Source organism: Hetaerina americana, unplaced genomic scaffold, assembly GCF_022747635.1.
Source record: "Hetaerina americana unplaced genomic scaffold, ioHetAmer1.1.p SCAF_1, whole genome shotgun sequence".
Classification (NCBI taxonomy): Eukaryota; Metazoa; Arthropoda; class Insecta; order Odonata; family Calopterygidae; genus Hetaerina; species Hetaerina americana.
The window spans coordinates 39,014,443-39,026,805 of NW_027286069.1; the positions used below are offsets into that span (position 1 = coordinate 39,014,443).

At 38.7% G+C, this 12,363-nt stretch overlaps 1 protein-coding gene across 1 annotated transcript; it reads left to right on the plus strand.

Moving 5' to 3' along the window:
* Positions 1–627: 627 nt before the first annotated feature.
* On the plus strand, positions 628–9,243 carry LOC139697428 (probable 3',5'-cyclic phosphodiesterase pde-5). The gene is made up of 7 exons (XM_071596136.1): positions 628–719; positions 965–1,136; positions 1,393–1,635; positions 2,756–2,922; positions 3,436–3,547; positions 8,465–8,634; positions 9,165–9,243. Exons 1-7 carry the CDS (start codon positions 628–630, stop codon positions 9,241–9,243), a joined length of 1,035 nt encoding a protein of 344 aa, XP_071452237.1.
* The last annotated feature ends 3,120 nt before the right edge of the window (positions 9,244–12,363 follow it).

A 12,363-nucleotide genomic window follows, 5' to 3' on the forward strand; every position in this document is an offset into this window, starting at 1 on the left:
ATGTTTATGAAATCTCACCAGTCACTAAGTATTATATATTTTCAAGAGTTTAATCGTGCAGATTAGGTGAATTTTCTGAAGATTATATTTTTCCTGAACCCCCCATTGTATTTAATTCACACCGATTAGAAGTCCTTATGGTGAACTATAAATACTAATATTCCTGGGAAGGAAGTAAGTATGATAATTATTGTAAAAATATAGAAAACTAATATATTTAACTCATTCTCTCCTTTCTTTCCCTACCTCAAACGAAGAATATAGATTATCTCAGTGTTTGTTTCTTTTCAGCACAATTCGCAGTCCCTTCTGATTAATTATTTATGAATGAATTCCCATGAAAACCATTATCTTTGTTATATTAAAAAATATTATTCATTGATACTTGTTATTGAATCTAATTCATGTATTGCAAAATATGTTGGTTTTTGGCTCTTAAAACCTTGTTCAAAGATGTCACCTGCCGAAATAAAATTACACAAGATCAATTTAACTGTCAATAAGTTTGGTATAACAAATATATGAACTTTGTAATTCACTTATATTTGATTATTATCATTGCTGCAATTTGAATAAATACGAAAATTGTACTTCTTTTAGGAATTAGAGTTCGAGATCGCTCTTAACATGTTCTCCAACCGCTTGGAACCTACGCAAGAATGTATAAACTTTCTGGTCAATTCAGATTTCTGCCATGTCCTTCCAGATGGGTTTCTAAGGTATGCGTGACCTGAGCGATCTGTTGAATAATATTTCAATGCAACAATTTGAGATTGTGAAAATTATTCGCCTTGAAAGGCGAATGATATTTACATGCTGAAATTGTTGCATTGAAATGCATATTAGCGGATGACTCCGTTAAAAGTTACTGTTGCAGCATCTCCCGCAGTTTCTTTTGAATTCATTGAATAATACTTTCAACGCAATTGACTAATTACTATACCTTCAATCTCTATAATTATAGGTTTAATTGGTATCCTCTGGGCTACGAAGATCATCTGGAACATCTGGCATACTTCATGATGAAGGACATGATCGATGAAGTTTTTGCTCCAAACAGAGCAATTCTGGCCAAATTAATTTTATTCACAAAGAATCTGTACAACCCGATTAGTTTTCATAATTTTGAGCATGCTGTAAGTGTTCTTCATTGCATCTACATTATTTTCAAGCAAAACGTGAATATATTTCGCCAAATTGAGGTTAGTGTTACTAATAATGTATCGTACAGAGTTCAAATCAATACATATTTGTTTAATGTATCGTTATTGATAGAGAGTAGACATTTTTTCAATAGGCAGTTGTTTTTCAATTAAAATGGTAGTTATCACGAAACTGAAATTTCTGTTGGTGAAATTAAAAATTTTTTAGGGATTATACTTCATTCACCAGATTCCCAAGTCCTCGTGGCTGCGTGGGACTTACTCAGCCAGCCTATTTAATGATAAAGCTGAAATGGTTGGTTATGTACTATTGCAGGTGACGGCGTTGGCGGTCACTGCGTTATGCCATGACGCTGGCCGCAGTCGATATCGTCTTAAGGGTGTCTCTCCATCAGAAAATATTCATCAAAAGCTCTATGATGTTGTCCAAGGCTACAGTAGTGTGTCTGAACGGATTGTGGGCATTGTCAAGGTAAAAAAATATGAATTGGGTATTTTGAATAAGATTTTAGATACATTTTCAAGATCGATGACTAGCAGTGAAGTCTAAATTCTTTATTCTCCATCCATAGTCAACTAATACTCCATTTCTTCTTCATATTTTTCGAATTTTGAATGGTAGCTCTCAATTCTTTTTGCGAAATTTCCGTCTGCAAGCGAAGTAACCAAGAGTCAGAATTGGCCACCTTCTGATCTTTTCATTAATGAAACATTTTGATATAATTTTAAGATCTCTCAGAATTTCTTTTAAGTACGTTTTTCCAAAAGACATCTATCGCATGGTGTCATTAAAATTCGGAAGGGAGTTCGAAACAGGGATAGAATTGTTGTATTAAAACTAGGGGAAAATAATTGGACCCTTTCAATCACGAATTAAGTCTATAATAAGTAGTATATAATGGAAGTCAACATTCAAAATAAGTTTAACGCATATTCATCAAATTGTTAACAACGCTTCTCAATGTCAAATGATATTGCCCCATTGGCGCTTGATTTCATAATCAGGAAACACCCATAAAGAATGGAAAGAATGGCAAAAGCGTAGCTTAATAATGCCCTCATAATGTGGCACTGAACCCTTGGATAATTAATGGTATTAGACATTGCTTCTTTAAAATTAAGAAAAATTAATTGCATTCATTTTTGTTCCAAGTTTCCGAACTATTAATTTTCCAGTTCAGTAATCTTGATTCCGGGCATGAAGAAATGGAACACTGATTCGATGAAGTTTTCAGCTTTGGTTATTGGCTATATGTTGCTCGTTAAGGGCTGAAATTCGATCTGTGTGATAACCTTTTGGTGGCGCAAAATTTTATAAAACCGAATAAATTAAACTGCGAATTTTCAAGCAAACAGACGGCATTATGAACCTTTTTAAAAATTATATTGTGAGTTTCCACGAGAATGAAGCCTGAATTGGAAATTGTGTTAATTTTATCAAAATTTGTTCCCGACTCAATTTCCATTTTTGCTCTTCATTTATATCACTGTAAGTTTACCCTATTCATTCCATTCTTATTCGAATCAGTAAAAAATTTAATCATAAAATATTCATTACTAATACTCCAATACTTTGTTTTTATGTACCAAAGGATGTTGAGATGTTTAAGCACCTACCAAATGAAGAGTATCAAGAAATGATGAATTTAGTCATGCACTATGCCACAGGCACCGATCTCTGTGTTTCATTCGAAAAGAGGTTGAGAGTCAAGAGACTGATGGAGAGAAATGAGCTCGACCTTAAAGTACCTTTGCACAGGTAAGCACTGAATTAAATGCCACACACTTTTCCTCCGGCGAAAAAAGCTTATCAGGTGGTCAAACCACAGCCGTTTCTCTTCGCTTTAGACACCAGCACTATTAAAGTGTTAAAGGAGATGGGGCTTGATGACAATAGAAATTTATTGAGAGATGAGTCAAAAATAACAAATGCCAAGAGATCCTGACTTATCACTGGCTGAAGAATGTAGCTATTGCGATCTATGTTTACAAATAGAGTAGCCATCACCGCAAGGGCCCATAAATGATTTATTGATGAAAATTGTTGGTTTGAACCTATTTAGCTGAATTATGAACCCTAAACTTCTTAATCATAATAATATAACTAAGCAATAACCTCTGAAGGTTTATAAATTTGATTTGTCTTCCGATCTGCAAGTTTTTTTGCCTTTTATATTGCAAAAAGCGCTATTATTTTATGCCTGCTTCTCCTATGTTTCAAAGTAACATGTGGGAGAAACAAATAATATTTTGAAGGATTTAATTTTCACAGGTCTCAGTGTATGGTGTTAGTAATGAGTGCAGCGGATTTGTCGGGCCAGACTAAACCTATTAATATCGCAGTGATGCTCACCCGGAGAATTTACGAGGAGTTTCACGAAATGGTGAGTGGAAATTGATTTTTTAATTTTATACTAAAGTTCACCTTCAGGAATTCTGAATATTCCTTGTTTTCTGTTTCAACTCTATTTCAATAGCCCTCTTGTGCCTTCAAAATACATATTTGAATTTTTTCACCTATCGTTGTCGAAAATTTAATGCGAGAATGAGAAAGTTGATTTTGTAGTAGTAGTAGTAGTTTTCGGGAAGGCGACCGACAGCTGAGGTCATTTGCGCCATTCGGGATGGATGGGAAAGGGGGAATGGTGGAGAGAAACCCGACTTCGGCATTTAAATTTTAACGAAAGGCACTAAGGGGTCCGCAGCTCTACATCCTATCCGACGGACAGTATACTCAAAAGGGCCCTCCACAAAGCGCCTCAAGTAGGGATCGGGATACCACTGAAAAATACCGGATGCGAACCCGGGCCCTCTGAGTGGGAAGCCAGTACGTTAGCCACCGCAATATTCCGATCCCCGGTGATTTGGATATTTAAGACTAATGGTGTAGGTGTGTGACATGGTGGAGGAAACGTTAAGGAGTTGGACAACAGGCATAGAAAAATAAAGTGTTTGGCATTAGAATGTTTATAGGTAGCGATAAAATTGCAGTTTTACCCAGTCGATGGATTGTTGTAAATGTGATGATCTAATGCCACCCCAAAATAATGGCTGGACTAACATGAAACGCAGTCGCCAACTGTCAGGTAGCATTCCACTCATGCAGGACGGAAATTTACAAACAAATCACTTATACAAATTTATTTATTAATACGATACCCAATTATCCCCCCAAGGGCGCGTGACGGGGCCCGGTAGGACGCCAGCCATTAAGTGATTTGATGGGGAATTTAACCCTCTTCCTTGTATGTTCCTGACTATTTGCGCTAGTCCTACCCATTTTGTTTCCCCCTTCAGGTGTTGTCGCAAATAGTGCGTGAGAAAACGACTACTTGAATCTGTCCGTTCGACAGTCTTATCTCTCTCATTTGGTGAGAATTTTCATTTGGGCTTATGGGACATAATTATATCTTCTATGTCAGATGAAAAACCACACCAGTTGGTGAGTCACATGTTGTCTTGATAGGCGAGGCTAAGTAGGCTGAGTAGACGGAAGATGTCTGGCAAGTTCGATGGGCGTTTAAACGAAACGGAGGGGCAATGTGGGAATAAAAATGATGTGGAGTGATTGTTATTAATAATTGGGAAGAGTTCACGGATTATATGTTTAATTTTGTGGGTTCCAGGGAAGTAAGTGGTGATAAAGTTAGGGAATTTTTGGCGGTTTGGTTTGGGGAGAGAAGTGTATTGGGTAGACGGTTTGAGAATTTTACTATTCAGTAGTTTTCAAGGTACCCGCATTTCCTGAGAGAGTCATGTAGCTGGCCAATGTATTTCTGTTGGGAGGGGGTGCTAATGCAGAGAACGAAGCGACGGACTGTGACTGAGAATGGGATGGAGCGTTGTGTATGTGATGAATGGCAGCTATTGAAATGAAGGTATTGTTGGTTGGTTCAATGTGGACTGAGGCGTTAAACTTATTGTTCTGGAGGTAAATGTCGGCATATAGGAAATATAGTCAGATATAGATGAAGTGAAAGATACCGAGGAGGAGGAGTTGAGAGATGAAATGAAGGAGGATAAAGTTTCGCATCCGTGGGACCAAAGGAGAAAAATGCCATCAATATAGCGGGCATATAGGAAAGTGTTTTAAGGGTTTGTCGGTGGAGAAAGTTATGTTCAAGTTTACCCATAAAAAGATTGGCGTATGCAGGAGCCATACGCATGGCCTTTGCAGTGCCTTTTTTTGTAAATAGATTTTGTTGTTATATTTGAAAGAATTTTTGGAGGGGATAATTTGGGTCAGTTCGATGAGGAAATCTGTGGATTGGGTGTGTGGTGTGGCTCGTAGGGAGAGGTAATGTTTGAGGGCATCTAAGCCTAATTTGTGGGCAATGGAGGTGTAGAGAGATATAACATCTATTGTGGTTATGAGAATGGTCGTGTTATGAGGAATTGGGATTGAGTGTAAACGTTCCAGAAAGAGGTACGAATCTTTGATTTAAGAAGGGAGTGAAGTGACTATGGGTTGAAGGTGGTGGTCTATTAATGCGGAGATTCGTTCAGTGGGTGAGTTGATGCTGGAACAATGGGACGTCCGGGGTTATTTTTTTTGAAATTTGGGTAGAAAATAGAAATGGGGGGTCTTAGGATTAGGTGGAGAAAGAAGGGATATACGAGGGTCATCCGGAAAGTAGTACCCGTTCGTGCCGCATGAAGTGCTGACGACGCGAGTAGCCGCTGGACGAGGTCAGATAGCTTCAGTGGCTTGTCTGCCTTCTCTGAGCCAAGTTGCGTGACGCTAGCATTGCCTGTGTTGTTTCTGTGATTGTTTACAATGTTTAAAAAAATTGAGAACGCCGCCAGTTGTGAAGTGAGGGCAGTGATTAAATTCCTCAATGCAAGAAACGTTCGCCCATGTGATATTCATCGCCAATTAAAGGAGGTGTATGGAGACAATGTAATGGACGAGTCGTCTGTTCGGCGGTGGTGTCGCAACTTCAACATGGGGAGGGGGAACACACACGACGATGAGCGTTCGGGGAGACCGTCTGTCATTACAGACCAACTGGTGAGCTCAGTTGACGAATTCGTGAGGAACGATCGGCGCGTCACAATTGATGACATCTGTGAGCATTTTCCCAATGTTTCTCGAACAATTGTTCATGAAATTGTTAAACACCATCTGCATTATGCAAAAATTTGTGCAAGATGGGTCCCTCGCGTATCTCAATGAGCTGGCGGCGAAGGACTATGCAGCAGGAATACAGAAACTTGTCACACGTTATGACAAATGCCTTAATTTGCTTGGAGATTATGTTGAGAAGTAGTTTAAAGTATCCTCTTTCAAATAAAATTTTTTATGTTTGTTAATATTTACTTTTGTGTCTTTATTTCACGAACGGGTACTACTTTCCGGATGACCCTCGTATATCTTTGGGTGAGAGACCTTCTTTGGGACCAAAATTGGATAGAAAAGAAAGAATATCCTTCTGATGTGAAAGGTTAGGATCTTGGGGCAAGGGGGCACAGCAAAAAAGGTTGTTTAATTGGTGTTATGCCTCAGCGTCGTAGTCTTTCTGGTTTAGCACGACAACGGATGACCCTCTGTCCGCCGTCGTAATTATTATATATTTGTTTGACGCTAAACGTCTCAGAGCTTGTCTCTCAGAGGAGGAAAGGTTATCTGGTGGCTTTTTGGAATCTATACATTTTTATCGGAAATCTTTGTCGGAAGGTGATTGATAAAGATTTCTTTTGGATGGTTGGATAGGAGTGGTTTGGATTCGTTTTCTGTAGATCGAGTAAGTGCTGGGTTAATGGTGGAAGAGTTCGAAGGGAAAGACTGCAATTTCCAATGAGCATACCTGTGTAAATTACAGAAGAAGTTTAAAGTGTCGGTGACGATGCTAACGTGGTTGGTTCTAGGGGTTGGGGAGAAGGAGAGGCCTTTACTTAGTAGCGAAAGCTCGTTATTGTGGAGAGGCACGGACAAAAGTTTTACTCCTGTGTTTTCGGCTTGTGGTGTGCGGTGCTGGGTCGGTGGCTCTTTTGGTTGACGTGTGGCGAAAACTTATGTTTTTCTCGGAGGATAGGGTAGTAAGCACAGGGTGGCAAGATCCGGTTTTGAAAGACTTCAAGTCGACAAAACTACCTGCGAGCAGCCTTGCCTGTTCTCCGCCCCTGTCCGCAACATGCAACCGCCCACGCTGCAAATGCTGCCATTTTCTAAGACTCGCCACCTCCCTAACTACCAATTCCCAACCCGACGCTACCTGTAAATGAAAAACATTGTATATTGCCTCTTCTATAACTTCTGTCCTGCCTTCTACGTGGGTGAATGTACCACTACCACTGCTATTCCACCAAATCTCCCATCTTCCTTAATTATCCCATCCCTACTCACACTGCTTCCCAGAACGTATCTTTCGACGAATGCTTCTCTGTTTCGGTGATTGAAACCCTTCCCGAATTTGCAAGTAGCATAGAGTTGAGAACCCATGAGATGGCGCATATCTGGGTGCTCCAGTCATTTAAACCTCCCGGACTGAATCAACCACTGAATGCATCCAAAAGCCGCCTACATATCCTCTCTCACCCCCTTGTCCGTTTCCTAATGGTCTCTTACCTCTACTCCCCTCACCCTTCCCCGACACGTCTTCTCCGCTCTTCTCCGAGAACGTCATTCTGATGATGCCGGTCATGTCGTCGAAACAACATATGTGAGTGTCCGTTCTTTGTGTTTCTATGCTTTAAAACTCTCTCTTATATATATATATATATATATATATATATATATATATATATATATATATATATATACACATATACATATATATATACATATATACATATATATATATATATATATACATATATATATATATATATATATATATATATATATATATACGTACATACATATATACATGGCAGAGTATGGTAGAGTTCACCCAGTACTAAGCCCGACGGCGTGTGAAATTCACACATCAGGGTAAGGGGGCCAGTTCCTTACCCTGTGCCAGTTATGGTTTCCCAGGAAGATCTGGTACCCGAAAAATCACAGCTTGGGTGGAGCTGCAGGTGCCCAGAGTGCCTAACTCGGGAATTGAATCCGGGCCCCTCCGATCAGTAGTCCAACGCTCTACCCCCTGGACTACCGTAACCCTAAAATCAACTAAATCAAGTAAAATTAGATATTCTAAAAGTGAGTTACATTTTAGGACAAATTTTAAAGTGAAACCATTTTGCTAATAAATAAGGTTATGAATAGTTACGCTATTGTCATATTTACCGTGACAGATTTTTGGGCAAACTAAATTTCTAGAAATTAAATATTAATATTCTTATTTGTGAAACAGGCTGATTTGGAAAAGAATAATGACTTACGGCCGACGGAGAGAATGAATCGGGATTTATGCGATGATATCCATGAACAGCAGCTGTTTTACCTCACTAAAATAGCAAAACCTGTGTATGAAATAATTGCAATGGTTATGCCGAACACTAAGCCATTACTAAATGGAATTGAGTAAGTATTCACCCGCGTATGGTCAGAAAGGTAGAGTTCACTTGTCAGGAGTGAATTTAAAAAAAAGTGGCAAGACATAGAGGCATTGTGAATTCAGTCAACTATATTTTTCGTTGATCTCAATAAAATTCATCGTCCAGCGTTGATTCAAATGAACAATTGTAGGCTGTATTAGTATGCAAGAGGTTTCAAACCTTTTTCGAGCCATCTTTCTCTTTGCCCAAAATTCTCAACTCAGCAAATTAAACACCGCATAAATGGTGCATGATAAAGTAAAATAAACAACGTATAAATAATGGGAACTGGTGCAAAAATACCATGCCTCAGAGTCAGGCTTTGAAAGTAGGAAAAGGGTACTACTATATCGACCCCTAACAATGATTGCTGCTTGCTTCTTGTAATTCAGGATCACTTAGAATGTGTGCAGTCCGTTTCCAAAATATTTCTATTAAACATTCAATGGGAGCGTAAAGTATCCGTGACGTAGTCAAAACTTTTTTAACCTAATATGCCGTGTTTGTTTTCAACAGAGCCGTGATCTCAGCAGAACAATCGGAATCGGATTTTGCGGAATTGGCAAGTCACCTGGATAAAACAAGAGCTGATTAGCTTTATAGTTTACACAAAAGGTTTATACTGAATAATTGAGAAAAATTGTGCAATATCGTGTTTCAACTTCACAGTTGCTTACAATATCTTATGGTGCAAAGAAAATGTAATGGAATAATATGCAAGATTATTATCGTAGAATACATATGATCAAAACATCCAAGTGCAATGAAGACATCCATTGCTAATAACCAATTTGATAACTTGTTGCGGATTCAGTAAGGACCTGAGACTCGGGCTAAGGTGTACATTTTCATGGACCCCTTTGAATTTTGCCGACGCTTACTCGAACTACATAGTCTAATATGCTCTTTCATATTAACCTCGTTACGCAACAGTGATGCACACCAACAATTAATCTTGAAGTGCGGAAGCAATTTATGATAAACTTTTTATCAAAAATTGTATCATTGATAGTTTTATACTTCTGTTGGATGAATGTTTCCAAGTTACGCGTCGCAGTGACTTTGATTACCTCAAATCCTAAATATCTTATGACCTATGAAGCTTTCCTGACAACCAAACCTAATCGAGGTTTATATATTGCTGTTCAAGTAGATTAGAGATATACGACGATTTCAAATATAATTCATGTGAGATACGAGGTTGTTTATTTCCCATCAGCCGATGAAATACAGTCTTGGCATTAGATAATGTAACTCGTTGCATGCGAGATAAGGTGTACATATATTAATTGCTGTCATACTGCTTTCGAAACTAAAATGGCGATTTTTAATTATCCAAACCATTATGATTTAGCATCAAAGGTAAGGTTTTGTTTTTAATAATTGCTATTAAATATCTAGTTATCAAAGAAACTATGCCAGGTATTCGGCATTAATGGTGTCCCCAGGAGTTAAAATGCGACGCGTTAGCTTTACTTAACATCACCGTGACTTCTCGCTATGTTCTCTTACTTCCGCTTCATGTATTTGTCAAAGCCGTCTGCGCAGTGTATAGTCGCCCGGAACGTGAGTTTCTGACGCAGACGTTTGTGGAAGAGCGTAGTTTTCGAAGGAGAGAGAGGCGGAATTGGAATTCACCTATTTTTTCCCCATTACGATGCTCACAAGCCTGGAGGCTGGAAGTGGATCCTAGCATACGTCGATTCCCATTAGATGTCCCCATTCCTTCAATTCTACTCTCTTACACTCTTTAATCTCATTCCCAACTCTCTTTCTGTAGCTTGGTTTCCGTTTATTCTATTTTTAACCAATGCCATGTCAAGCGAAAAATTACGCTCCTTTTGCTTCCGTATTTCGTATTTTCTGCGTTTCTGAGTTTAACCTAATTCTTCCTGACTGTTCTCGTGAAATAACGTTGAGTATTTTACAGATTCCCTCAGATATTTAACTAACCTGTTCCTTCTCGGTTTCTATTATTTTGAGAGGATATTAAAAAATCTTTGAATAATATTTTCCGAGCGTTGCCCATAAATTATTTAGGAAAATTAATAACGGTATTGGAGACTAATAAAAAATATACACGTTTAAGAATTGAACATACTGTAAACATATTTTCCTGTTATCGCGAAGACGGAATGGCGTAGCTAAGTTTTCGCTGTTTATGATTAATTTGAAAAAACTTCATTAACGATTAAGTCCTTACGTGTTTTCCACCATATTGAGCCCTCCATTCTGACTTTTAATGCAGAACGCCTATCACTAGTAATCTTGATAAGATTTCACTCACAAGAAACCCGAGGAAACCGCTAGATATTTCGACTTTCGTTTGATGTGTATATATATATAATATAGAGAAGAAAAATATTTCCTACAAATGTAGTACGAACAACATACGAAACTTCACGACGAATGACAGTGAGAAAATTGATCGTGGCATCAAATTATGTTTTCACTCACAGTTCACAAAAGGTCTCGGTAAAGTACTTTCCCTCGACAACAAATCAATTGGTAACAGAATACTACCTTGATCAAAAAGTTCCCGGAATAACCACCGTGTGGCGCTCCCATCGTTCCGATTTGAGTTCTGTTTTTTTTGTTAAATTGGTACATCTGTTGTTGATATTCCCTTTAAATCTTAGTGTCATAACTTGACATTTGCAAAAGTTACGTAGCCAAGAGTACATCTATCTCTGTGTGTGTTGGCGATTTTTTACAATTTCAGAAATGGATTTAAATTTGCAACAACGAACTTGTATTAAATTTTGCGTAAAAAACGGATTTAGTGGCGCACGGACGTTGGAAATGTTGGAAAAGTGTTTCGGCAACGATTCTCTAAAAAAAACGGTCGTTTACCAGTGGCACGAGCGGTTCAGAAGTGGTCGTGAGTCAATCGAAGATGATGAACGCAGTGGCAGACCATCGACATCGAAAGTCGGTGAAAAAATTGATAAAGTAAAAGAAATGTTGGTCAATAACCGCAAATTAACCATCAGAGAAATAGCGGAGGACTTGAACATTGCCTATGGATCCGCCCAAGACATTGTGGTTAATGATTTGGGTTTCCGTCGTGTAGCAGCAAAGTTGGTGCCAAAAGACCTCAATTTCATGCAAAAAAGAGACCGTGTTGACGTCGCAAAAGACATGATTTGCGAGGCTGAATCCGATCCCACATTCATCAAAAGGATCATTACTGGAGACGAGACGTGGGTTTATGAGTACGACACGCAATCCAGACATCAGGCAAGTGAATGGCGTTCACCAAATGAGCCGAGACCAAAAAAACCACGTCGTTTTCAGTCAAAAAAGAAGGCAATGCTGACGGTTTTCATGGATTACAACGGTGTAGTGCATCATGAATTTTTGCCAGAAGGCCAGACAGTAAACAAAGAGTATTATTTGGGCGTTATGAGATGTTTGCGTGAAGCAATTCGCCGAAAGAGACCAGAAATGTGGGCAGAAAACTCGTGGATTTTGCACCATGATAACGCACCGTCGCACAGTGCTATCATTATTCGTAATTTTTTGACGAAAAATGCAACAAATACCATCCAACAGCCACCGAATTCACCTGATTTGGCTCCCTGTGACTTCTTTCTGTTCAATCGAGTTAAAAAACCATTACGGGGAACGCGTTTTAGCAGCCGAGAGGAAGTAATGGAAAAATCGCAGGAAGCACTGATGGACATACCGAAAACCGAATATAAAAAATGTTTCG

Excerpts from the sequence above, each read along its gene's own strand:
- LOC139697428 (XM_071596136.1), top strand. The coding sequence starts at position 628 with ATGTTCTCCAACCGCTTGGAACCTACGCAAGAATGTATAAACTTTCTG. Across the intron at positions 720-964 it reads CTTCCAGATGGGTTTCTAAG|GTTTAATTGGTATCCTCTGG; the intron begins GTATGCGTGACC and ends CTATAATTATAG. Across the intron at positions 3,548-8,464 it reads ACGAGGAGTTTCACGAAATG|GCTGATTTGGAAAAGAATAA; the intron begins GTGAGTGGAAAT and ends TTTGTGAAACAG.